This window comes from Podarcis muralis, chromosome 5 (assembly GCF_964188315.1).
Source record: "Podarcis muralis chromosome 5, rPodMur119.hap1.1, whole genome shotgun sequence".
NCBI lineage: Eukaryota > Metazoa > Chordata > Lepidosauria > Squamata > Lacertidae > Podarcis > Podarcis muralis.
The window spans coordinates 32,828,403-32,856,060 of NC_135659.1; the positions used below are offsets into that span (position 1 = coordinate 32,828,403).

Genomic DNA, 27,658 nt, shown 5'->3' on the forward strand with positions numbered 1-27,658 from the left:
ACGCCGAGGAAGTGCCATCCCTGGACCAGTTGGAGGTAAGAAGGTGAGGGCAGACTCAGGTCTCGGTGGGGCACTGCCCCCTTTGCCCTGAGGGGGCTAGTCTTCACTGAGTCTGCACGCATGTGGAGTGCGGGGAGGGGAGAAGAAGAAGAAAATGTAGAGGAGGAGCAGGAGTTTTTCACTCGTGGCTGTGAGGGACTGATCCAGCCAGCCAGGGGAGGAGGAGGAGGAGGAGGAAAGAGGCGGGAGCAGGCAGGCAGGGAAGCGAAGCAGCAGCGACTGGGCTTTCCCAGTGCCGCTGCTGCCCTTGCGCCTTGCTCCCCATTCGCTCGGGAGGAGCAGCAGCGCCACCGCGAGAAGCTCCTCAGCCCTCCGCTTGCCAATGAAACCATAACAAACCACCGAGGAGGGCCCCATGGGAAGGACCCGAGAGCGGCAGGTTGCGAAAGAAACCGCGCGGCGACGTTCCCAGCGCCGGCCCAGAAGGCAGCCTTGACCGACGGAGGGCGCCTCGCCTCGCCCAAGGCTTCCCCGCCCTCGCGCCGCCTTCGGTGGGGGAAGGAGGCAGCCCACGCCCACGCCGGCGGCTCTGGGGGCTGCAGCCGCCGCCAAAAACGTCGACCGTGCACCGTCCGGCTTGACGGGAAGGAGCCGGCGCCGGAGAGCGAGCGAGCGGCGTGGCGGGTGCCAGCCGGGCATGCGGGCAGGCAGCAACTGAGGCGCGCGCGCGCGGGCTGCTGTGGTGAGTGAGGGGCTTGCGTCCTGCCGTGAGGGGAGACGGGCAGGGAGTGGGGTAGGGAGGTAATAGGGGAGAGAGAAGAGTGACTGACACGCCTGCAGTGTGGCTCCCCTCTCGGCGCCTTTTCCACTTGTGGAAGCGGGGTCCCCGTGGGAAGCTAGGAACTGCCCGGACTCGACGCCGACGCCGCCTTCTTCAAATGCCTCTGGCTTCGCGCGGAGACCAAACTGTTGCTTCGCCCAGCAGCGTCCGCCGCGGTGCTGAGGCGCGCGCGCGCGCGGAGGAGGAGGGCGAACAACGTGCAAAGCAAGGAAAAAGAGTTTTCTCCGGGGAGGTGGGGAGCGACAGGACAGCGGGGATCGGGAACGCGGGACGCCTCTCTCCCGAGTTTGGGCAACGGAAGGAGCAGCTTCCCTTCTTCTCCTAGCGATGCTAGCACAGTTGCAAAGCTAAGCAGGGTCCAGCGTGGCTCCAAGTTGGATGGGAGACCGTGCCTGAGATCCCTGCATGACTTAATGACCCTTATGGACCCCTTGCAACTCTGCAATTCTATTATTTCCTTGCATGCACTCTCCCTCTGAGCATGAGCATAGCCAGGATTTATGTTAGGGTGGGGGCCAGGACACCCATCGGTCGCCCTCCTCTGTCTAGCAGATTCGGAAGGAAATGTCTCAACAGCAGTTGTTTCAAATTACTTTCTTTGGAACCCAAGGTAGCTCAGAAAAATCTGTCAAAATCTTTCTACAGTTTCTAAGTATTTTTATTTATTTACTTGATTTTTGTGGTGGTGGGGGGGCAGCAGCCACCCCCTGGCTATGCCCATGCTTCTAGGTGGTGCTGTTTGGGGGATTGGGCCCCATCACCCTGCCCGGACAGAGCGTGAAAGTGTAAGTGAACAGACAGAAATGGTGGCTGCTCCTCCGTTGGAGTTCCTGGTGGAGTTCCTGGGGTCACCTTTCGCTCCCTCTAGGTGACCCAGCTAGAGCCAGGCTTCCTTTCAGCACTGCCCAAAGAGAGAAGGCTTTTTTCCAGACTGGCAGCTCCCATCTTTCCTAACCATGGGCCATGCTGGCTGAGGCTGATGGGAGAAGTTGGATCTAAAGGGCCACAGGTTTCTTCACCTTTGAGGTAGAGCCTTCCAGCAGTGCCAGATTTAGGGCAGTGCAGGCTGTCGCCCCCCCCCCCCCAGGGCGCCGAGCCAAGGGGGCGCAAAATAATAACGAAACCTATTTGTCATATTGGGTGTGTGTGCCAAAATTTGTCCTTGCTCAGGTTGCCGTATTGCCCAAATCCGCCCCTGCGTTCAGAGGGAGAGGGCAGGTGTGCAATTAGAGATGGGAGCAGCCGTGACCTGCCCTTGCCTTGTTAGCAAAGCTGGCAGGATTGCCAACAAGGGAAGAATGAACTTCTCATCACCACCAAGAAGAAGTGTGTTTAATTTAATGTATGGACTTCAGAGTAAGTGTATCATTGCAGCAGGCAATTGCCCATGTTCATACGCTCAGGTCTCTGGGCTACTAAATGCCTGCTTGTTGTTGTGACTGACTCTGATGCAGCCAAGCTAGGGCAGATGTTTGGTTTTTTGTTTTTTTTTTTGGTAATCCTCATCCACAATCCATTGAGCACCGCCATTTCGATTTTCCTCTGCAACATGTTTGGTTCTGATGAAGGCATTCTGGCATAAGCTCTTACCTTTGCTTTATTCATCCAACCGCCTTGGGGCCAATGTAAAAGTGTTTTCTCCCCTCTTTCTCTCCCTCTCCCTCTCTCTGTTTGCAGTTCCTGCATCCATCATTTGACTGTAATGCTAATCTGGCTAGAATACACACACACACACACACACACACACACACACACACACACACACACACACACTCTTCTTCTTCTTCTTCTTCTTCTTCTTCTTCTTCTTCTTCTTCTTCTTCTTCAAAATCCAGACACTGGGTCCTTCCATACGGTTGCTAATTTGAGGGTGGTATTCAACCACATACTGGCAAATTCAGTTTGTGCAATTAAAGTGAACATGGTGCTCTTGCACAACAGAACTACAGTGATACCTCGGTTTACACACACTTCAGGTTACATACTCCACTAACCAGAAATAGTACCTCAGGTTAAGAACTTTGCTTCAGGATGAGAACAGAAATTGTGCTCCAACGGGGCAGCGGCAGCGGGAGGCCCCATTAGCTAAAGTGGTGCTTCAGGTTAAGAACAGTTTCAGGTTAAGAATGGACCTCCGGAACGAATCAAGTACTTAACCCGAGGTACGACTGTACTGGCAAATGCTCAATAAACAGCTGATGTTGTATAACCTCCCTGCAAACTCTGTGCAAACCAATCAGAACAAATGCTCAATAGACAGGTTGTCTTAAGTTAGGGCTGCGGCGCTGCCTTTGTTTTTGTGCTGAGTGCCTTGTCCCAGTCGCCTTTTCAATCACTTTGTGATCCCTAGCCAGCTCACTTCATGGGCAGGCAGTAGCACTGGAAAAGGCTGAATCCTTGGCTACTGGAGAGTGGAAAGAATTGCAATAAGGCTCCAACCCTGAGAGATAATATTACTAACAGGAGTGGAACTGCCTTCTTTTGGGATATATGTTTATAAGAGCGCCTGGACAGCCAGATATATTTAAACCAGGATCCAGTAATAATCCTGGGTGACTTGTAAGGCTGAAACCTAATCATTCATTTGGGTGATTGCAGACTGGGACTTAGCCGGGGCTCTTCTTGCATTGTCGGGCCTCAGATAAGATGCAAAGGGTTGGCTTCTTCCCTTATCTTGGACCTCCCTTGTGACAATCAGAGGGCGGCTTTTTAAGGAACGGTGTCCCTAAGGATGAGACTCTTTTTGTCAGCCATGCAAAGTATTATACACTTAAGCAGCCATGCTAACCTAACCTCTGTACCTACATTCATTTGGAAGTTGGCTAATGGTACATAACATAATATAATAATTGTGACTACAACAACAATAATAATGCCAATGAATTCGTGGCAATCCTTTCCATTTACTGTTGAGCGGGAAGGCTAGCAAATAGACGTAATTGATTATAAGCCAGAGTTTGAAGTCACTGAGCCTTGTGGGCAAATGCCTATTGCAAGGCAAATTGTTGGCTAATCGAGGCATGAAATAGAGTGGCACCAAGTGGAGATTAAATGCTCTAAGGTTCGCCACTGCTGAGGCCGATAACAGTGATGAATTCACTGTGTTATCAAATATAGCCAGGAGCTAAAGTCTCTCTCTCTGTGTGTGTTTTGCTACTTGCATTGTGTCTACCCTCTAAACTGCTCTGGATTTGAGAACTGTTCCGAGATTTTCCTAATTAAGGGTGGTGAGTAAATGACCTAAAAATATATACTAAATAAAGTACATGCTTGTCTGAGAATTTTTTAGTAAAATTTCTGTAACACAATGTAACACAATACTTGCAGCCTGTGGTGGCTTTTCATTGTAAGTGTGTTACTGGGGATGGCTGGATATTACTTCTTTACAGCATTAATTGCCTCTTCACTAAGGGTGGATCTACACACGGGGGGACAGGACGCTATAAATAAGTCAGAAATTAAATGTTTATAACAAAAGGGAAAAAAGCACTATGGAAAATCGCAAAGAATGTTCTTTGCTCTCCAGCGCCATCCTGTGTTGCACGCTTATAATGCATTGTTTTCTGACTAATGTAGCTGAGTCCTAAGTCTGAGGACCAACCTAGATGTGATGGCAGTGGAACCGTTCGTTTAAACAGGGCTCTTTTTAAACAAAAAGGGGACAGAACTTGGCAGAATAATTAGCTGGCCTCAGGGATTGTGGACTTCAATCACTCCCTGCAGCTCACTTGCCTACAGTCTATGTCTCAGGGTGCTCCTTTCCCTCATTCCAGCTGCGAATAAAGTGCTTGGAGAGAGAGCGCAGTGAGGAGGCAGCCATTGGTTTGGGTCAGGATTCGGCATTCCTCACGCACATCATCCTTTTGCTGCTGAGCATATTCTGCCTGCCTTTTTTTCCCTACATCAGGATTTGCAGTTTTCACAGAGCTGCAAGGGACCACAAGGACCATCTAGTCCAACGCCCTGCAATGAAAGGAATCTTTTTCCCAACATGGGGCTCAAACTCACAACACTGAGATTAAGAGTCTCATGCTCAACTGACTGAGGTACCTGTGGCCGATGGGCCAAATGCCGCCCCAAGTTCCCTCTGGCCAGATCTCAGATCTCATCATAGCCCGCATTCAAGCTGGAATACGCCCCATACTATGGCAATGATGCACAGGCAGGTGGAAGCGTCTAGCTTTTGTGTGGCTTGATTGCAACCTCCTTTGCAAAGGTGAGAGTCAACCCCATTGTTCTACCCACTTTTGCTTCTGATCCCACCCACTTCGCCTCTGGCCCTGCCAGCCGTTTGCTTCTGACGCTCAGAAGGTTATTTGTGAGAAAAAATGTGGTGCTTCAGCTGAAGAAGGGTCCCCACCCCTCTCCTGCTTCAAGAGGGCTTAAAAGAACAAGTCAACAGTGTAAACTTTTCCACTTTAAATTACATGCCCTTCGTTCTTCCAGTGTAGGAAGAATAAGATTTTGCATACAGCGATCTGAACAAGAGTACTTCTGATACTGTTAATTTGTGTCAGAACAGTTGATGTTACAAGTAGGTAGCTGTGTTGGTCTGCCGTAGTTGAAACAAAATAAAAAAATCCTTCCAGTAGCACCTTAGAGAGTTGATGTTATCTTTATTCTTGTTTATACTTACTGGGGCAGCAGAAGATTAGTCACATGTGTAAAAAATAGTTTCAACTGGTAGAAACATTCTCCACCATGAGAAAGGACTCAGAATTGGTTACATGCATGGCGTACATTTAAAGCACATGGCTTCCCCCAGAGAATTATGGGAACTTTAGTTTACCCACACAGAGAGAGCTACAATTCCCAGCACCCTTGGTAAACTGCAGTTCCCAGGATACTTTGGGGGAAAGCCATGTGTGTTGTGTGGATGTGCCCAACCAACTCAAATGAAGTTTTTCTGTTAGCAGCTCGTTTGATATTGGACTTTTTAATGTGTCTCAACTGTGATTTGGATTAAGATATTGTCTGAAAGCCAAAGCAACCACAACCTAGGAACATTCTGAATTAAAATTCTACACCACGTGTCACATTCTCCAATGAAATATTCTGGACATTATTCCCAGCTCATTCCAGATACTAAATTATGCAATGTGTGAAATAGAGGAAAATATGCTTGATATAGTGCTTATGGCTTGATGGCTATTGATAGCAACATGGGTATTTTTATCTTTCCTCTCTTTATATAAGTTTTGGATGTGCACTGGAAAGCGAAACGAAAATATACCCTGTACCAGGCTGCAAATCCTAGATTTGTCTAGGTTGGACTCTTATTTTACTTTCAGTCCACTGTAATCAAGACATTTCAGGGACTTTGAAGGCGCCTGCTCGTGGCTTTACGAGATCAAAAATCACTTTGGCTCTTTTCCTGCTTTCAGAATGCAAACAACGTTTGCAGGCGTGGTTGATGCAACTTTTGCACTGGCCCAAACATGCATGCACAAACTCCTGTAATGAGGGCAGTGTAGATATAGGAATACCAGAGGGGCTGTGCCCTCACCCACTCTGCTCATCAGCACCCCACCAACCCCTCCAGAAGACACTTTTATTTGCTGTATTATCTGCCCAATCATCCCCACAGAGCCGGTGCGGTCGCGCTGGGTGCCACACTACAGGGGCGCCAAACAATGCTGCAGAATGGAGTGCAGGAAGGGACGGCTGGGATTTGAACCTGTGACCATCTGCATGCAAAGCAAGATGCGCTACCATTGAACTATGGCTCCTCCAGGTGTAAAACCCAGTTTCTGAGCATGGAATGTCCCCTCTGGATCTTGACAAGTGTGCTTTTGCTGCCACAGGTCAATGAAGCTGCTTTTTTGAAATCTTTTATGCTTTTTTTGGGTGGGGGAACGACGAAGCTTCATTTGCATTGTGTTCCCAGTACGAAGAGTAGCAATATCTTCACAACTGATTCTGTATTGAATTGTCTAGACTAGAAGACAAGAGGCTGAAATATGGTGACTCCGCACAGCTGTGCATTGTTTTGTTGGCCGACATGTTGAAGTATCCAGTCATCACAATTAAGGCTCAATCCAGTAATCTCTGCTGGCTTCCAGTCCTGCTCTCAGTATATACTGCCCAGGTGAAGAGCAAAGCTTAAGGGGGAAAGGATATGATGGTGACGAAAGGAGTTGGCACATACATATTTAGTAAATAGTATAGAGACCGGCTTTATAATGTCTTAAATGCTGAGATTATTTCCTCATTACAGGCTGAGATGCCAACTCTTTCTTTAGTCCTCAACTCCGGGAGTCTTTAAATGAAAGCTTTGTCATGACGTTTTTAGGTTAGATGCCATGTATAGACTTCCTAAACCGTAATTTCAGAAGATCTTAAATTATGAAAGCCTCCAGAGTCTAAATTTGTGGTAACTAGAGATGTACTGGGTGTCTGCCCTCAACAGGTTTTAGCATGGCTGCAATAGCTTTGAACTAGACGAGTATGGTACAAAAATGGCCCACAATGTCTAACATAGCATTGCATAATATTGTCTTTCCGTGTGTGGCTTGCCTCTGTTGACTTTTAATTATTTACTCACGCCTGGGAAGTAATAAAGTGATGATAAGACACACTTGTGGACTGCTTTTCACTTGGATTATTCAAAGGTATCTTCTGTACAATATATTTAAATAGTCGTAGTATTCAATAGACATTGTTACGATTGGCCAACACACCAATCAAACTAACTTGTCAGACGTTATGTGATCATGGTCAAATATTATCCAGTCTTTCAAACAGCTGATGATGCTTGAACAATTGAGGTTTTGCCTACTTGGCAGAAGTGCCTTTGAAAACCAGCTTTTAAAAATGCTATTGCTTTCCATTATTTCTGTTTATAAATTTATTTTTCTTCTTCTTCTTCTTCTTCTTCTTCTTCTTCTTCTTCTTCTTCTTCTTCTTCTTCTTCCTCTTGGTACACTTTCATAGGTAGTTATTTTTCTTGGAAATGTTAATAAATATTGCACAAAGTATTTTCCCCCAACTCTATCTTTTTATAAATTATAGAATCGTAGAATTGTAGAGTTGGAAGGGACCCCAAGGGTCATCTAGTCCAACCCCCTGCAATGCAGGAATCTCAGCTAAAGCATCCCTGACAGATGGCCATCCAATCTCTGCTTAAAAACCTCCAGGGAGGGAGAGTCCACAACCTCCCAAGGGAGACTGTTCCACTGTTGAATGGCTCTTCCTGTCAGAAAGTTTCCCCACATGCTTAGTCATGATTCCCAGGTAAGATCCTCCCCCTATTGTGTGGGCAGGGTGGTCCCTCCCCCTACCTGGCCTGATCACCTTGGCAACGCCTCCCCAGGCAGGATTGGGCAACTGGCTGAGGTAAGCGGAGACCTCCAGGTATCCCACCCGGGGAAGGCGAAGCCAAGCCTGTGTTAATGGTGCCGCATAGGGTCCAGGGGGCTGTGCGCGACCAGGCAAAGGGCGCCCCCCATTTAATGTGGGGAGCGGTCATTCTTGTAACTTGAAGCTGTTGGTTCGAGTCCAGCCCTCCAGAGCAGGAGAAAGCAAGCTTGTGACAGTCCTTGAGATATTTGAATGTATGTATGTATGTATGTATGTATGTATGTATGTAATCCAGAAATGTTTTGTGTCTTCATTTTTACCAGATATCTTGCTTATTCCAGCGCAGGAAAGATATACTTATCTTTTTTTTCCTTCTTCTTAAAGAATTAGCCTGCATATTCTAGTGTTAAAAAAAAGAAAGAAAGAAAAAGAAAACCATTAATTTTGTGAGCCAGCACTCCATCAGAGAGATCCGGTTGCAAACCCTTTCCCTACAAATCAATTTGCATTTTGCATTGTTACACTAAGTGGAAAGTTAATGATTCATTGCTGTGTGTATAGGATGACCACATTATTTGTGCTTGAGGGCTTCCCACAGGCATCTGGTTGACCACTGTGAAAACAGGATGCTGTGCAAGAGCCCTTTGGCCTGATCCAGCAAGCACTTCTTTATGTGAAAGGAGCATTATCAAACCCCAATCAAAACGTTTGTCTTCATATTTCACATTTATGTTGTTGTTTTCTTGGCATTCTTGGTAGCTCCTTTAGTTCCATGCAGCTGCTTCTTCCGAGTTACCTATTGACTTAAAAGGTGTGACCGCACCCAGTGGCGGAGGAACCCTTTCCGGCACCTAGGGTGGGACGCCGAGGGATGGGGCGAACCACCTGGCGGCGCGCTTGTGACGTCCGTATGGACTGCGCACGTGCGGCAACCTGTACAGACGCCACGTGAGCGGCGCCCATACTAACTGCGCCTGTGCCCTCGGCTGCTCTACAGTTGGGGGGGGGCAGCTGGCCATCTTGCCAACCCCCCCCCCCCCGAGTGGTGCCCAGGGCGGACCACCCCCTCCGCCCCCCTTCGTTCGCCCCTGATCGCACCCATGAGCTTGGCCATGTTGCTGAGAATGCAAGGACCCTAATCCTCATAGCTGCTTCCCATCTCCCAGTTTTGCATCTTGGGAAGGCTCCTTATCAAGTCAGGGGGTGCAATTCAACATTGCACTTGTTCCATCTGTGCAAGCAGTTCGGCTTGCCAGACAGAATGACACACACACACACACACATCCCACCCCGCATGCCGTTTTAGGGGTTCTGCCACACCCCACACCCCACCCCCGTTTGCAGAGGATGTGGGTGGCATGAAGCACTACTGTGCAAGATGAGCACCTTTCTAGAGATGATGCCATTATCCATTGTGCACTTCAGGACTTGAAATGCATGTGGGGTGGTGAGACCCACACCTTCAGCTGAAATCCTGGTCGGTGGCTCTGTGAGAATACAGCAGAAGCAAAGCAGGTAGTTGAGTACACAGTGTCTGCAAAGAACAGGCAGCATGTTCTTTTTCCTGCGAATAACAATGCAGGCAAGGTGTTTCTGCCATGGGAAAGTCCTGGTGAGGCATTATCCACAGAATTACCCAGAGTGCTGAAAACTAGACAGGACAGGGATTGCTTATACCCTCCTCTGCAAATAACGTAAGTTCCACCTGACCTTAAAGGCTGTGCACTCAAACACACCTCTGGAAAAAGTAACATGCCCACCAATATCAGACCCTCCAAGTGTCCCTCTTTTCCACTCTTGGATTTACAGCAGCCATCCCAGTTTCTGATTTGATCCCGGGATGTCCCACTTTTCCTTAGGACTTCCCTAATTTCATTGGAGAAATATTGAAGGGTATGGAGTTATGCGACCCGCCCTGAGCCAAGGAGACAAGTAACTGTACAACCTTTAGAAGACATCTGAAGGCAGCCTTGTATAGGGAAGTTTGTTTTAATGTTTTATGCTTTATTATGATTTTATATATGTTGGAAACCTCCCAGAGTGGCTTGGATGACCCAGTCAGATGGATGAAATCTAAATATTATTATTAGTAGTAGTAGTAGTAGGAGGAGGAGTATAGAATAGAATAGGATGTCCCTATTTTCATCGGAGAAATGTTGGAGGGTATGCAGTATGGGTATTCAGGAACCATTTTGCATACAGCTACTTTTTGAAATATGGCAACCCTAAACTATAGAAAAGTCAAGCGAGGGTATATAAAAGTGTGTTGGGGGCAGAAACTCTACTAGCTATATTTGCCTATATTCGCCATGTTTGTGTAGGCTCCACTACTCTGTTTCACTCAACCCTTTAATTCAAGGGAAGCCATTATGGTGCCTGCCACATGTTTTGGTCTACAGCTGCTACAATCCCTGATCATTGCCCATGCTGAGTGGGGCTGATGGGGAGCCATATTCTCACATCTGGAAGGCAGCATGTTGGCTCCCTTTTGCTTCAACTGCTGGTCTGTTTGCAGGACAAGGCATCGGACTTCCCATACCCCAACAAATATAAATAAGAGTCAAATGAGGCTGGTTCTTTGGGTAAAAACAGGCCACAACTTTATTGAATACAGATAAAAGAGGTTTGGCATGCTTGGGCATAGGGCAATCTTCCGGCCCACCTGCCGGAAGTGACTCGTGGTCAATCCAGGAGGGGGTTCCTAAGACTTACATCAAATAGGGTGACCCCCACAGGGACTGCCATCTGGGGGGAGTGTCTTTGGCCCTGGGCACATGGACATGACCACTCCCCCTGGATCCCTTTAATGGGATACCCCAGCATTTGGAGAGGCAGGCAGGGACTGAAACCTCCCCTCCATGCAAAACAAGGGATTGCCCCAATGCTCAACCGCCAGAGGTGAGCGGACTTGGTGGAACAAGTGTGCTGCTTTGCGAAACAAGCACACAGGTCTGAATATGACAACAGCAGCCTATCTCCCTGAAATCCAAAATAAGGCTGTGGCCAAAACGCAAAGGACTGCTGCTAGTGAACTGAAGATGCTCTGAAGCGGATGAGCAGAGTGTGTGGTTTTGGAGGGTGAGAGAAGGAGGGGTAAAGTGAGATGAAATTAAGGGGTGGCAGAATTTTTGTGTGGAATCCCACAAATGAGCCCGTCCTTTTCCAACCTTGCGATTCTTCCTTGGGTAAGGAGGAGCATGTGGAGATGAGCTCCAACGGATCACAGTCATGGAGGTCCAGTGCTCTTCCTCAACAAGGAAGGGTCTGGCTCAGAGGAGCCCCAAAGGCCAGCAGCTAGCCTTTGATTAAGTTGTTCTGAGGCCCAGAAAAAAGGCCAAAATGTTTGCGTAGACTGACCCAGGGAAGGTTAACAGCACACATGTGATTCTTGACATGGTTGCTGGAGGCCTCCTTCCTCTGTTCATTTACCTTGGGCAAGGCTTTATAATTGGGTTGCTCAATCAAGCAAGGTAGATCAATCAAGCAAAGCATCCTCTCTGTTTATAGGGCTTCGTATCCCAAGGCGACTCCCGCCCTCTCTGTCTGGCCCTCAGGACTCTCCCCAGACCACACCACTTCTCCTGAGGCCATGTCCCTCAGCAGTCTTGCTTCACAGCCTCCTTGAGAGTTTTTTTTTTGCCTGACTGGAATGTGCCCTTGAACTCTGATGATATCTTTTGCTTGCCTAGATGAAGGGTGGGAGGTCTGTGTGGAAACCAGCATATGATACAAAGGTAAATTGTAAATTTGTTGCCTCTGGCTCTGCACAAAAGCTTGTCCAGAAACAAAAAAAATGCAGTCCTCTGGCTGACACAGGTTCCCTCACCATTGGCTACTGCATTCCTTCCTCTTCCTTTAAGTCTTCAAACTCTGAAGTTACCTCACAGGGAACCTGATTCTTTATGCGCTTGCCAACACACTGTTGACAGGAACAAGAAGAGGACAGGATCAGACTGGTAGGGAATGAGCAACACTAGTGCTATTTGAGTAACTATAGCAACTAGGGAGGAAAATTGTGAGTTCTATAGTTCGCAAGTGATAGAGGGATAAGGAGAGGCCTTAGTTGCATTAATTGTGGTAGGTCTGCTGCTCTTCCCAAAAGTAATGGCCTACCTGACTCAAAGGTGACGGCTTCAAGCTTAGCAAAGCATTCCCGTCTTGCTCCTTTCGCCGCTGTGTATCAGAAGGGATTTCAGCAGGTTTCCCTGGCATTATATGCTATACCTGCTGAAATGCCACTTCCTATACTTGGGGTGGACAGAAGGTAGGGTGGTAGATCTTTGGATGATTTGAAGTTGACCATCAAGGATGATAGACTCCCAGTATTTAACAATGACAACAACAACAAAATGCCCCGGTCCCTCCACATTACAGTGCCGAAATAAAGGAAGCGGAAGCAAAGGTTACCAGGATTGGATTGTTGTGTGGAAGAGCTGCAAGGTCCATTCAGTTCTGGGATTTAGAACTATTTCCTGGTCGTAAAGTTCTTTAATTCTGAGTGGACATCTTTTGTACCTGGATCCAGTTAGATCTTGGGGTTCAGCTGGGGGCAGTGAAATGAAGTTGGTTCTCACAAGCTGAAGGCTTCTCTCACCTCTGTTCCACACAGTTGTTGGAAGTGTGGGAGCTCTGTCAACTTTTTCATCCAACTGCCCATGTGCTCTGGGAGGAATGCAGAACCTGAGTGACTGTGTCACAATTAGCACACAGTGTGCACATTTTAAGTTAGAAGCGGTGAGCGACGCCTGCTTAGCTGACTCTTGTGTGCCTAAATGAAGCTAGCAACCTAGGAGAGTGAAAATTATTACCTAGCATACAAATTATAGAGAATATATGCAAATATACATAACAAACACGACTCCTAGTGAATCAGAACTTGCTTTTAAGGTTGCGGCAGAATTGCCACTCCTAATCTCTTAAACATTTGACTGATTGATTGATTGACTGATTGACTGATTGATTGATTGATTGATTGATTGCCCTGAAGGGTTTCCACATGTTTCCCCTGAGGCTTGGGGGTTCTTAAAGAACGGGGCAAGACTCCTTAGTAAAACTAGGAAAGGCTCAGGTGCCTCTTGCTCATCACATCGAATATATGTCCCATATGATATTGCGACCAATACGGTGGGATAGAAATGTAATAAATTTAGTAAATTCCATGTGATTAAATCCATGGATGGGACATTTAATTACATTAATTAGAAGACATCTGAAGGCAGCCCTGTTTAGGGAAGCTTTTAACGTTTGATGCATTTCTGTATTTTAATATTTGTTGGAAGCCACCCAGAGTGGCTGGGGAAGCCCAGCCAGGTGGGCGGGGAATAAATAATAAATTGTTATAATATTATTAATATTATTATAAATAAGCCATTTGTAAAGGCATTTATATGTTTAATTTACACCCTGGGTTTTTTTTATATATTAAAGGGCACTCAGAATGTCTTCCCATAAAATGACAAAGAGTATCTGATTCATTTGGAAGAGCATTGAATATGCTTGGATCTGGAGCCTGACACGTGGCTTGCTTGTGGTGTGTAGGAACTCTTAAAACGGAGCATGTTTTAGGATTCTACCTAAAAACATCAAGGTTCTGAAACCGGAGTAAAAGGCATAAATGTGTACATAAATGGATTTAGCTTGCCTGCTTCGCGTAACCTGTGTAGTTGCATAATTTGACTTTCGAAGGTGAGAAATATTTGTTTGGGCCAGCTTCCTTAGCCATGGCAATTCCAAGATGGCACCACTCCTATCCTCCATTTTTTAAACCTTCCTTTCTTTTTCTCTCCCCCTAGGATGCCATACTCTAATCCAGGATGAATGAATGTCACTATGATAAACGCATGGACTTCTTCTATAACATGAGTAATACAGCCACAGCAGATGAGTGGACAGGGACAACTCTCGTCATTGTGTTATGTTTCGGGGCCTTCTTCTGCCTCTTCATTTTCATCTCCAATTCCCTGGTCATCGCCGCTGTGGTCAAAAACAAGAAGTTCCACTTCCCTTTCTACTACCTGCTAGCCAACCTAGCAGCTGCGGACTTCTTTGCAGGCATCGCTTATGTATTCTTGATGTTCAACACCGGCCCAGTCTCCAAAACATTAACTGTTAACAGGTGGTTTTTGCGACAGGGACTTCTGGACACGAGCCTGACGGCTTCTCTGGCCAACTTGCTAGTAATTGCCGTTGAGCGCCACCTGTCTGTTGTTCGGATGAGGGTCCACAGCAACCTCACAAAGAAGAGGGTCACCTTTTTCATTTTGTTGATCTGGGCCATAGCTATTTTCATGGGCGCGGTGCCCACCTTGGGCTGGAACTGCCTGTGTGACATCTCAACCTGCTCTTCGCTGGCTCCTATTTATAGCAGGAGTTACTTGATATTTTGGACCGTCTCCAACCTGGGGGTTTTCTTCATCATGGTGGTGGTGTACATAAGAATCTACATGTACGTCCAGAGGAAAACGAATGTTTTATCTCCGCACACGAGTGGATCCATCAGCCGCAGGAGGACTCCAATGAAACTTATGAAGACAGTCATGGCGGTCTTAGGTAAGAGGATGTGGAGGGCAGATGTGCTTGTGTTGTATCATCATCATTCAGTTTGAGAAGGATGGTAGATCTTGGCTGAGCCATCTATGGTTACATTTCCGGTGATTAGGGGCCACTTGGTCCTCATCATAGGATGGGGGCTCTGGGATGGTGGGATGGAAACTCACCATGTGTCTTCAGCTGCAAGAGGGTGTTATTACTCCATGCCTCATCCATTTTCTTGGATCTATGTTTGTGGTGCCATGGAAGGGCTACACGGCCATTGACCTGATGCTTGGCCTTGGGCTGCTTATGAATCATTAGGTTGCTTATGAATAATAACCAGCTTTAGTTTACAAAGTGGCTAGTGAAAGCCATTTAAACTGCAGATGGAGGCTGTCTCTACCTGCAAGCTTCTTGCATTCCCAGCATGGTGCTTTGCTGAAAAATTATAAATGTGAGGTATGGTAACACCACCCCACTCTCCAAATGCAATATCTTAGGACAAGCATAGACAAACTTGACCCGCCAGATGTTTTGGGACTACAACTCCCATCATCCATAGCCAACAGGACCAGTGGTCAGGGATGATGGGAATTGTAGTCTCAAAACATCAGTTTGCCAACGCTTGTCTTAGGAGATGGCTTGTGCATTTTCCCTCCTGTAGGGTTTCTGACATTCATGCTGATAGCTTGACTTCACACCCAACCCTACTATTCAGCTGTAGGGATTGTGGTAGTCATGCACAGGGATGGACAGATCTGTCAATTTTGGCTCTCTCGGTTTCTCATTTTCCCAGTTTTAAATTCGGTTCTCCAGATTTCTGCAGCAAAAAATAAAATCATCAGGAAAATTCACCAGCATTTTAGTGTGAATTCATAAACACATTTTTACATGCAGTTTTGACTGCTTCTTTGCAATCATTTTGTCCTAAAACAATGCATCATTTGCATGTTTTTTCTTTTATTAATATTGTCTGTTCATTTTACACACACTTTCCTCTAATATATGCATTTTAGTCAACATTTCTTTAGTGAACTGCATCACAAAATTTGTAGAAGCTGAGTTTTGGTTCTCATATTGTTTCATAAAGTGCGAATTTGATAGCTTTAAATACAAGCTGAATTGAATTTTAACCCCATCCCTAGGTCATGCACAGGGGGTGGATACACTGACGGGAAACCTAAGAACTAGGAATAGCAGCAATATGTCTGATTGAATTAACTGGCACCAACAGCTTTGCAACAAACAGCAAAAGATCCCAAGATCTATATGAGGCTTGTTAGTATACTTGGTAGTAGTACAAGGAAAAAATTAGGTTGAAAGCAGGCTTTAACCTAAATATATGGTCATCTGAGATGAGTTGGAATTGTCTCCAGGCACAACAACTCTTGTAAACTTGGGGGGGGGGGTAGGGGAAGAGAAGCTAGTTCACTCTGTCTGTCAGGCTAATAATAATAATAATAATAATAATAATAATAATTTCTTACACACCCTTCACTCTAATGTCCTGGCCATAAATGATGCGGCTGGGCTGATGCTCTGGTTTTAAAAAATAAACCAACCAACCAACCAACCAACCAACCAACCAACCAACCAACCTGTGGGCTTCTTAACTTTTGTTCACTGCATCCCAAAATATTGAGATGGGTTCAATCTACTCCATAGATTGGCCCTTTAACCCTTTTTTGTGGTTATCCTTTCAGCTACAGCTTAAGGAAGGCTATAGGATGGGTATGATTTGAGTAAAATGGGGATGGGAGTCGGGGGGTGGGGTGGGGTGGAACTTGGGGGTTTCATTAAGTGCCTTTTACTGCAATTCAACCACAGTACAGTGGTACCTCAGGTTAAGTACTTAATTCGTTCCAGAGGTCTGTTCTTAACCTGGAACTGTTCTTAACCTGAAGCACCAATTTAGCTAATGGGGCCTCCTGCTGCCGCCACACCGCCGGAGCATGATTTCTGTTCTCATCCTGAAGCAAAGTTCTTAACCTGAAGCACTATTTCTGGATTAGCAGAGTCTGTAACCTGAAGCGTATGTAACCTGAAGCATATGTAACCTGAGGTTACATAATACCACTGTATTAAGAGGAAGGTTTGGTCCCTTCCAACTTGAAATGCAGTCCTTTTATAAGTAAGGCCAGTCTAGAATCTCTCTGGTGGTTTATTGGCACTGTGATAGATCTCAACTTCCCCTGTTTATAAAGCGCATCACCTTCTACCCATTTCCTCTCCCCAGATCTCATTCTCCTCACAGTCATTATATTCCTCTGTCCCTAGCACACAGGTTCTGAAAATCTGCTGAGATGGAGCCTCTATTCCAGGGGTCTGCAACCTTTAAGACAAAAAGAGCCACTTGGGTCTGTTTCCAAAGGGGGGGAAAACTGGGAGCCGCAAAACCATTGCAACATTTAAAACAAATATATCTCCGGAGCCGCGATCTGACAGCGGGCGGGAAGGTGACGTCGGGGGTGTGTGACTAATGCACGCACCACCCCCATGTGATGTCACAGCCAGTACAGCGCCCGCCACAGTGGGGAGTGTCGGGGCGCACAATGCGCCTCCTCCCCTCACTAGTATCTGCCCCGGAGCCGTGGCAAAGGTGTAAAAGAGCCACATGCGGCTCCAGAGCCGCGGGTTGCAGACTCCTGCTCTATTCTAATTACTGGCAGGTGAGCCCTGTCCCATGATTGGAAGACTCCGAATACAGCTGCCTTCCCTGATGTAGTCCCTTCTTGTTTATCTTGGGCTACAGCTTCCTGTTGTCCTTGGCCATGCTAGCTAAGGGGCTGATGGGAGCTGCAAGCCAGAACATCCGGAGGGCACCACGTTGAAGGTTGGGGAAGGCTGTTATACAGAACGCCTTTATATCCAAACCAAATCTAGTATTGAATTTTCATTCTCACCTGCTTGGGCATCTACAGTGTGCAGTGCAAATATTATAACAGTCAAGGAATGCTAAGTGAGATGAGGTGACCCTGAGCATCTTGCCGTGGCTGTTATTCATGTTGCAATTGCCTGTCAGGCACCGAATAGCTTCTTTCATAACCGTGCCATGTCCTTTTCACAGGAGGTAACAAAAGAAAGCATTGCTCTGGCTTGGGGGAGACCGCTACTGTGATCCTATTGTAACATTGCAAGATATCTGTAACATGGAGGATGGCCTCTCTTTTCATAGTCCGAATGCTTCGCCCATTTATCTACTGAATGCCAGGCCCAAGGACTCCGCTGCTTAGGTCTGGCATCAGAATTTCTCAAGGAGGCCTTGTTTTCTCGTAGCACAACACAAAGTATGTGTGGGAAAGGCGGAGGGGGACGGGGACCCAACTATTAGATCTAAACAAATACATTGTGGTTGACATAGTGAATTCAAAGTAGGGATTGTCTTCTACAATACAGCTGTCCCATTGCGAGGCACGTTTGTTTTTCCACTGGGTCAATGCAGCTGATTTTAGTAGATACAAAACAATAGCTTTGGGTAGAGCAGTTCCTCCCCCCCCCAACTTGGGGCTCCAGCTGTTTTTGGACTACAACTCCCATCGTCCTTGACCACTGGTTCTGCTAGCTAGGGATGATGGGAGTTGTAGTCCAAAAACAGCTGGAGATCTAAGTTTGGGAAACACTGGGGTAGATGGACATAGCAAGCTGCCTTATACTGAGTCAGGCCATTGGCCCATCTAGTTCAGTACTGTGTACTCTGGCTGGCAGCAGCTCTCCACGGTTTCAGATGGGGTTCTTCCCAGCCCTACCTGGAGATGCCAGGGATTGAAACTGGGACCTGTTGGACGCAAAGCACACTTACAATTTTTCCACTGAGCTACGGCCCTACCCCATATAGTCTTATATTATTGACTATTACCATTGGTAGGAGGCAACACAATCTGTTTGCTTAAAGCAAAACCATGATGTGCATTCTGGGAGGTTAGAAATCCTCCCACGCCTCTCTCTTTTCTTCCCTGGGTGGTTTATATTTCCTCTCCTTCGTTTCCCTGCCTGTTTGGACATGCTGGGAGACAGGTTACAGGACACCAGAACCAACACAGTCCCAGCAAAAGCTTCGCTCTCTTATTCGTCAAATCTTATGCATCTATAGCATCAAGATGTGATCTGAGCCATGGTTTGTTCAGGCTTCTTAGCCCCATAATTTTTCTTCAGGAATGCCAAAGTCACAGTAAAAAGCAATAGTACCTTTCTCTTACTGCTGAGTAATCCACAATAAATGACCACACTTCTGATATCAAAGAAAGACTTTCTAAAGTTAGAGGGTGTGGGAATTTCTTTTTAGTGACTTTTAACTATACTACTACAAGGAGCAGGTTACAAATGGAAGAAGGGCTTTATGGTTTGGTTGTGTGTATGTACCTAGATAATCGTATTTCAGGGGCTTTGTGGTTTATTTGTTCATGTGTGTGCGTTTGTGCATGTGCACAGATGCATTGCGCCTCCCATCTCCTGATGGCTGGAACATGTCCACTGTGAGGGGCATATCTTCAACCTCCTCAGTGCAGTACTTCCTCTTCCTGTTTGAGGGAACGTCATCCATTCACTTATAAGGGAAAGGACAAAAAGTACAGTGGTACCTCGGTCTGCGAACTTAATTTGGTCTGGAAGTCCGTTCTTAACCCAAAACATGCTTAAACCGAGGCACACTTTCCCTACAGGGGCTGGTGCCCTTCCACCGTTCGGCTTCCAAGGCAACGTTCACTAGCCGGAACATCTATGTCTGGTTTTGCGGAGTTCATTGCCCAAATAGTTCGTTAACTATTCATAGATCGAGGTACCACTGTACACCTAAGTGGGTCAATTTTGGGTCAATATCAAACTTGCTGTTGGTGATTCTGGTTCCTAGAGTTCTGGCCAGCTTTTGCTATATCTTGGCTGTGACCTAGATTGTGCCCTTTTGACTTTGTCAGAGCTAACTTTTCTCTGCATAGCCTGAGGCCTTCTGATGCCATTTCAGATTGTGGTGCCAATCAGGGACCGCCCCTCCAGATCCTATTAAGACTGCTACCCCTGTGCTACATTGAGGCATAACCTTTAAAAAATAGTTTTTAAATACAGAGAAGATGCAACCTAAATACCTACCGTAAGCTTTTGAACTCTATATATCTACGACCCACACACACAAAACTATTGCACTTTTTACCAGCGGCATGGCAGGCTGAAATTTAAGAAGTGAATACTGTTTTCCTGTCCTGAATACACAATGATACCAAGAACTTCAGTTGCTGAATTTCTGCAGTCATTACAGGGGCAAAGAGTCTTGCCAGGGAAAGGGGGCTTCAACCCTAATTCTGAAAACTTGTAGCGGCAATTGGTTTTTATTACTTAGTTTTTAAAGATACCTGAGCAGGAAAGCAAGTAGAACGAATACCCAATAAGCCTTCCTCAAATAAGTACTGCTAACAAGAATTGCAATTGCCTCTGGATGAAAGGTTCCCAATGCACATATTTGCACTGATTCAAGTATGTTTTGCTGCCTTTCAGTGGGAAAGCAGACCCACCTGGTGCAAACCGCTTGTAAAATAATGCACTGCCGTGACTTTACCCAGCTCATACCGAAATGGATGGCAACGCTCTCCATAAATTTTGGCAGGGCCAGATAAGGGCTTAGTTTCGCAGTAAGCTATAGCCTATTAATTTGCTCAGGAGCGCAGCATTTTCACTCCAGTCAGACGTCATGCCAGTTGCTTTTCAGATGTTTCCGATTCCTTCTCCTATTATGTTGGGAGATTAGAATCTAGCTGGGTTTCTTTAAATGACAGTTTCCACTCTCTGGAAACTACGTATTTTAGTCACAATGCCTTCAATTTATTTTGAGCGCCTTCCTTTTTTATCTGAAACGGTTTTCTGGTTGCCAGCCGTTGAAGATGTTTAGACTTGTAGCCTGTGTGAGAATTCATTTCATATTTCCATTTCCTAGAAAACAGACCAGAAATGGTTCTGCATTATTGCCATTCTGCCTGCTTCTTTATGTTCCAACGTGATACCAACATCTAGATTACAAGAACCCTTTCTAGGCTGCCTTTTTCAGCATCCTGTTTTCCAGAGCGGCCAACCTGATCCATAAATAAGGGCTAGCTGACCCTCTTATTCTGCTGCTCTCCAGCAGCTGGCATTCAGAGCCATGATGCCTCTCATCTTGTTTACAGCCACCAATAGTTGTATCCTCCTCCCCTACAAAAAACTTTCCAATTTGATAGTCCTCATTCACTACATCTTTTTTTTTATTTTTTAAATGCTTTTTAATAAATTTTCAGAAACAAAGTCAAATAAAACATAAACTCTTACATTCAACATTTTAGTATTTTCTTATTTACCCTGCGCTTTGTCGCGCTCGGACTTCCTTCCTTCCCTGCTTCGGCTTTCACAAGTTAACGTCCACTCTTACAGATTCTTATTTACACTCCATCCACATCACAAGGTTTATGTTAACCCTGCTACAGTTTTTAAGCTTCTACAATTATTCCGTATATACACAACAAATTTACTCCACTCCCCTTCAAACTTTGTTACTTTTTGGTATCTAATCTTATAAGTCATTTTCGCCAACTCCACATATTCAAACATTTTCGTCTGCCACTCTATTAAAGTTGGAATCTCCTGGGTTTTCCATTTCTGGGCCACGAGATTCCTAGCAGAGGTTGTGGCATACATAAATAACTTGCAATCCTCTTTTCTTACTTCATCTCCTATTATCCCTAGCAAGAAAGCCTCTGGTTTCTTTGGGAATGTGTATTTAAACAGTTTTTTTCATTTCGTTAGATATCATATCCCCCTTTTTTTCATTTTTTTGCATGTCCACCACATGTGGAAAAGTTCACCATCCTTTAATTTACACTTCCTCATTCACTACATCTTGTGGCAGTGAGTTCCTTGGCTTAGCTGTGCTCAGTGGGAAGAGGCACTTCCTCTGTCCTGGCCCACATCTCCACTTTTCAGCTTTACTGGTTGACCTCGTGTCCCAGAATTACGAGAAAAAGAAGAAAAACTTATCCGCTCATTGTCTTATTATTATGATTGACTTGCAAATCTTTTCACCAAGGGAATTTTATCATGTGCTCTCATATCTTTGGATAATGATAGTTGTCCTCTTGGGAGGCTTACCCAATTGAGAGGTGGAGAAATTTAGATAACGTTAGACAGAAATTACTTGCTGTGGTTGCCAGTTCCATTGACCTACGTGTGCAATGTCTGTGTTACTCTGACCCTTGGACAGATAGGGGAGAGCCCTATCATCGACCCTTTTGTTCTTCTTCTTGCTCCTTCCCCCTCGTGATTCCCCGCTCCCACTTGAGTTTCCCTTAAGAACGCAGCATGGATCCCAACCCACAATTCCATAGTCCCCAGCTTTTTCTTTGTCCTTGACGTGATCAGATCCAGATTTAGCAGAAAGTGATCCAGATAACTGCTTGTCTATTCAAGTATCCACTCAACAGATGCTTCATTGCGTTTGATGGTTGTGTCGTTCCCTCCTTTTTCCTCTGAAATGAAGCCTAAAGTAGTTAATGAGTACAATTAATCAATTGCACAAGTAATCTATGAATAGAGGCACAGTGTTCCAATGTGCACGTAATGCCAAGCCATGGTTTAGTGCAAAAGCCTTTGCAAACCTAGGTGATACTTTGGGCTCAAGCACTCCCCTCTCATGTTACCCCTGCAGTCAGGAGGCAGAATAAATCAGTATTCAATTGCACTTTAAGCAGTCCAGGTGATCAGGAATTCACTGTGCTTTCAGTTTCATTCCTTGCCATGTGAACTAGGAATCGTGGTTTAAAAGGCGCACTCGTCAATTTTAAAACAAGCCAACTTCCAACAATGGGTTGATACGAGGCTGGCTTGTTTAACAAGTAGGTGTTTTAAGTGGCGACTGGATTGTGATATAGAGGTTTATAAAATAAAATATTTTCTTCCTTTCTTATACTAGTAGAACTCAGGATCACCTAATCCGTTGCCTATAGGTTTGCAGGCAAGAAAATAAAGTGCATCTTCACGCAATGTGCTGTTGTCTCATGAAATTCACTACTCTTCCATACTCTTCTAGACTCTCAAAAGTTTGTGAGCATGCTCAGACCTTGTTGAGCTACACACCCATGGTGGAAAGCTCTATTTAGCCAGTGCAGCTACAGTCGTATCTTGGTTTTCAAACAGCTTAGTTCTCGAACGTTTTGGCTCCCGAACGCTGCAAACCTGGAAGTGAGTGTTCCGGTTTGCGAAGTATTTTTGGAAGCCTAACGTGTGACGGGGCTTTCAATCAGAAGCCTTGCTTTGGTTTTCAAATGTTTTGGAAGTCAAACGGACCTCCAGAACGGATTCCACTCGACTTCCAAGGTATGATTGTAAATGGAAATGTCACCTATGGTAGGAATTCACATCTAAGGATGAATAGGAGGTCATGTTGAGTGAGCTTTCAGTGGTCTCCTGTTGGCTGCTCTTAAAAACACAGGACAGGACTGGATGGATCTTTCGTCTGATCCAGCAAGACAGTATTGGTTCCCCCCCCCCCCCATGTTCTAGATGCTTCAGTGCATGTTGCTTGCGCGGAAGCATCCCAGTGAAAAATGCAAAGCAGCCTTTTGAAAGGAAAGGAGGTGGACATTCCAGGCAAGTCCACACATGACCTTGGTTTTTGCTAAGCTGAAGAGTGATCGGCAGTCTGTCCTAACATGCTTATATTTGAGCAGAAATGATGCTTGCAGAAACCAAAAAGCAAATAAAAGGTCTCTCTCTTCGTATAAATTCGTATCGCTTACGTCTATACAGCTTACACTGACATTTTTTGTATTGTGCAAATGAACTGAGTAGCTGTTTCAAAAGTGATTGAGATGTACTTGGCCTTGGACTTGTCCTGTACGTGGAATGCAGGGAGGGACAGGGCAGAGCCACGCCATACAGTTAAAGTACATTTAAAGCACCTCAACCCCCCCCCCAAATCCTGTATTTTTCACCTCATAGAGCTACAGTTCCCAGTACCCGTGTCAAACTTACAGTTCCCAGGATTCTTTGAGGAACGGCATGTGCTTTGAATTTACGGCATTGATCTGCCCACAGTTAGGTCTCACCGCCATATGCATTTCTTACAATGCCTGCAACACTGATAGGGGAATTGAAATAAAGCTGCCCATTTCAAGGTGACTGCAGGATTGGGATTTGAACTCTTGTCCCCGTTCAGATTAGGTTTCCGTTGCCCTACATTTGCATGGTTTGTGGGCGGGGAAACAGACCGCTGGCATAACTTGCTGGAATATTTCTTTGCCGGCTTTAGGGGAGAAGGGAAAAGGCTTCCTAGAATGTAAGCTTTTGACTTTGATTTTTTTAAACAACAACAACAACACATAAATGGGCAGCACTTCCTCTGTGCGTCTTCTGCAGCCTGCCTTTTGTGCAGAGCTGTAATTTTCCTATTTTTGTAAACTAGGCAGCAATTGTGGCTTGAGCTAAGCACATGCTGGTTTGTGCATTAGCTCTGGCCTCTCTCTCCCCCTCCCTCCTTCTCTTTCTCTCTCTTTTTGCACTAAGAAGCATGGAATGACAAACCGACAATGCTGGCACCAGAGATGAAAGAGCGATACAATTAGCCTGTTCCATAAATATTAATTGAGTTTGTCTGCTTTACTGTGTGGTTTTAGTCTTCCTGATTTGTTAGTTGCTCTGGGAACCCAGCAGGGTTGATGAACGAAATACAAAATTATGAAATAAAAGAAATGCAGTGCTCGCATGTGGTGGTTCATAGATTCTGACCAGCGTCACCAACCTGCATGCTTGGCTGGTCTGCGCATTGTTCCGGGAGGTGCTTTGAGACAGGAGATAAATATTGCAAACGGGTTGTTGCACTATCACAAATGGGCGATGAACCACAGTTTTTCTCAACTTATTGCAAGAAAGAAATTCGACTCAGTTTGCATTTGAAGGTGAACTTTCAAAATTTGCACTTTTTGAAACAATGTTCAAATCGAAACATAGCGATCCTTCAAAATCCAAATTTCTCTGAATTTTGCAACGTGGTTTTCCATGCATATACCAGGGTTGCTGAGGTCAGGGAGAAGGATGAACCACTGCTTGTCTTGAGCAGCAGCTGCCTCCTCCAGTGACGGCTGCGAAGGAAGCATCCCATGGCCTCTCCATGGCCGCTGCTGCCAGCTTCCTCCCTTGGGCAGCTCGAAGCAACTGCTGGAGAGCAGGCAACGAGGAGAAGAGGCTGTCATCACCAGCAAGGCCCACTCCCGTTTAATGTGCTGGCTCTGAAGGGCAGGCAGAGAGTAGGGCTGCCCTGGGCAGGAAGAAAGGGGGAGTGGAGCAGAGTCTCTCTTCTTCTTTTAATGCTTTGCACGTCCATGTCTAATCTTGCTCCTTTCTAAAATGTATGTACAGTGGTACCTCGGGTTACATACGCTTCAGGTTACATACGCTTCAGGTTACACACTCCGCTAACCCAGAAATAGTGCTTCAGGTTAAGAAATTTGCTTCAGGATAAGAACAGAAATCATGCTCTGCCGGCACGGCAGCAGCGGGAGGCCCCATTAGCTAAAGTGGTGCTTCAGGTTAAGAACAGTTTCAGGTTAAGAACAGACCTCCGGAACGAATTAATTACTTAACCCGAGGTACCACTGTATTGGTATGTGTTTTTCATTTTGTAAATCTATCAAAGAATAAAATAAAATCTGGATTAAGCGGTTTTCTCAAGACAGCGGAGGGTGGGTGTTCTGTGTCCCATTGGTGTAGTGGTGGTGTAAATGCTCTGTGGCAGTGGGAGGTCTGTGTGGCAAAAAATGGGAGGTTGAGGGGGGTCAGTTGAGGGGCGAGTGGGAAATGTTCCTCTTTTCATCTGTGGAATATTGGAGGCTATGTAGTCCTCTTTGTCTTGTCCTAAGCCCAAATGCTTAATGCAGCACAATACAAACAAACAAACAAATCCAAACAAATTGAAACAAACAAACACATCCATTCTCTCTCTCTCTCTCTCTGCTTCCTTCTCTCCCTGATAGGTGCCTTTGTTGTGTGTTGGACTCCTGGCCTCGTCGTCCTTCTTCTCGACGGCTTGAACTGCACTCGTTGTGAGGTACAGAATGTGAAGCGGTGGTTCCTCCTCCTGGCCCTTCTGAACTCTGTCATGAACCCCATCATTTACTCGTACAAAGACGACGAGATGTCGAGCACGATGAGGCGCATGATCTGCTGCTCTTTTGAGGAGAGGCCGGAGCGCCGGTCTTCGCGGATCCCCTCCACGGTGCTCAACAGGAGTATGGACACCTCTAGTCAATACTTAGAAAATGGCATCACCCAAGGGACGATCAGTGGCAAAGGAAACACCTGAGCCACACTCTCTCATTCTTCCTCCTTAAAAAGTGGACTGTGGCTTGTGCGGCGGATGCAAGCGGACTGAGCACTGAACCAGCTGAGTTCGTAATCCCGAAACAGCAGAAGTGTATACTCTGTGTGCCAGGAAACCCAAACCCCAGTGTGGCCTGACATCATTGTAAATAATTATTGGATGAGAGGGGGAATATGCTGGAAGGGATGGAGAAGAATAGAAGGAGCGGACTTATTCTGCAGTGTGTGTTTTTAAAGTTGGAAAAACTGTACAACCGGCATTGTGGAGTCCTCATTCTTCAGAGGCCAAGTTACCACTGTGTGTGGCATATACCACTACAGACTGCTGAGATGAGGCTGGTTCTCACATCTAAATGCTTAGCTATCTATATCTATTATCTATCTGTCTATCATCTCCACATAGAGAACTAGGATATCAGGGAGAAGAGTTGTAAACTAGCTTTCTGATTCATGTTTTAATTCTCTCCGTGGAAATATTTTTGTTTTATTTTATTTTAGTTGTTGTATGGAGGGCTATTCAATACTGTGAGATCCAGACCAAAGTTGCAGCCTGTCCCTACGCATGTTTACATTGGAGTATGTGCCATTTTGCTCAGTGGGGGTTTGCTTCCAAATGATATGCAATGCTTCGGATTGCAGCCCTAAAGCCCTTTTGAACTCAGTGGGACTTGCTCCCGAGTAACCATATATCGGACTGGGCTCTTCAGTCTCCTGTGTGGTACGGTGTTTGTGCTCCTCCAGCAAACATTTTTATAAATATTTTTCATGGCGTAACAGGGTTGCAAAACCAAATCAGCTCTTCTTCATGTTTATCTGGCTCCCCTGCCCCATCCCAGTAAATGTAATGATTTCTGAGCATCCTGACTTTCCTTCCAAGCTGTGATTATGGGGTGGGGGAGTTCAGGAGATTTCTGCAATAAACTAATTGCACGCAAAGGCAGCCAGTCTCCCAATAACATATTATTCCGTGCGTATGCAACATTTGTGACTTGTTCGTAGGGACAGAACTGTTTGCTCTTAAAGAAACAAGCCAAATAATCACTGTCTGCTTCAGTTGAAGGTGGGACAATGAGGATTGATGGCGGTATTTTTAAGCCTCTGATCTTACCTTTCAGCTGTCACAAGTTCAGGCCTGAGTTGCTAGCACAAAAGATGTTGGAAGTTTGGTTATTAAATTTGAGCTTCTGAAAAGTCCCGGCTTAAAAAAAAAAAAAAAGGATTTAGACTATTGTGTGGTGAAAGTTAGACCTGTATAACAGAGACATAAGCAAGAATATACGCGCACTTTGTGATTTATGGATTGAATCCTTTCAAGTTAGTGAGGGAAAAACTTCTTGCAAAGGCATGGGATCATACTTTTTGTTATTTCAAAGTATTTTTTTATGTGCATAGATTAATTTTCACACTGTACTTTTTAAGTGGTTTTATCTCCTGTGGACTGTGTGTGAGATCGGTGGTATACTTCAGGCGATGGTACAGAATTGTAAATAAATGCAATGCTTTATATCTGAGTTTGGGTACCTCATTTTTTGGGGGACCATCTTCAGACACTGGGGTTTTTCTAGAAGCAATGCAGACACCTTTCCCTCTAAATGCTGCCAGAAAACAGGACCAGAATTTGCCGCCTACCTTGGGGAGTGAAATACCACTTCTTAGCAT

The 27,658-nt window shown here is 45.6% G+C and overlaps 1 protein-coding gene across 1 annotated transcript; it reads left to right on the plus strand.

Moving 5' to 3' along the window:
* Window positions 1-259: 259 nt before the first annotated feature.
* Window positions 260-27,510, plus strand: LPAR3 (lysophosphatidic acid receptor 3). Its single transcript, XM_028732926.2, has 3 exons — window positions 260-742; window positions 13,933-14,689; window positions 25,654-27,510. Exons 2-3 carry the CDS (start codon window positions 13,954-13,956, stop codon window positions 25,980-25,982), a joined length of 1,065 nt encoding a protein of 354 aa, XP_028588759.1. The 5' UTR covers window positions 260-742; window positions 13,933-13,953; the 3' UTR covers window positions 25,983-27,510.
* Window positions 27,511-27,658: the final 148 nt, after the last annotated feature.

What these genes read in the sequence shown, in the direction of transcription:
- LPAR3 (XM_028732926.2), top strand. Translation starts at nt 13,954, where the DNA reads ATGAATGAATGTCACTATGATAAACGCATGGACTTCTTCTATAACATG. An exon ending in GACAGTCATGGCGGTCTTAG is followed by an intron (nt 14,690 to 25,653) that starts GTAAGAGGATGT and finishes TCTCCCTGATAG; the next exon opens with GTGCCTTTGTTGTGTGTTGG.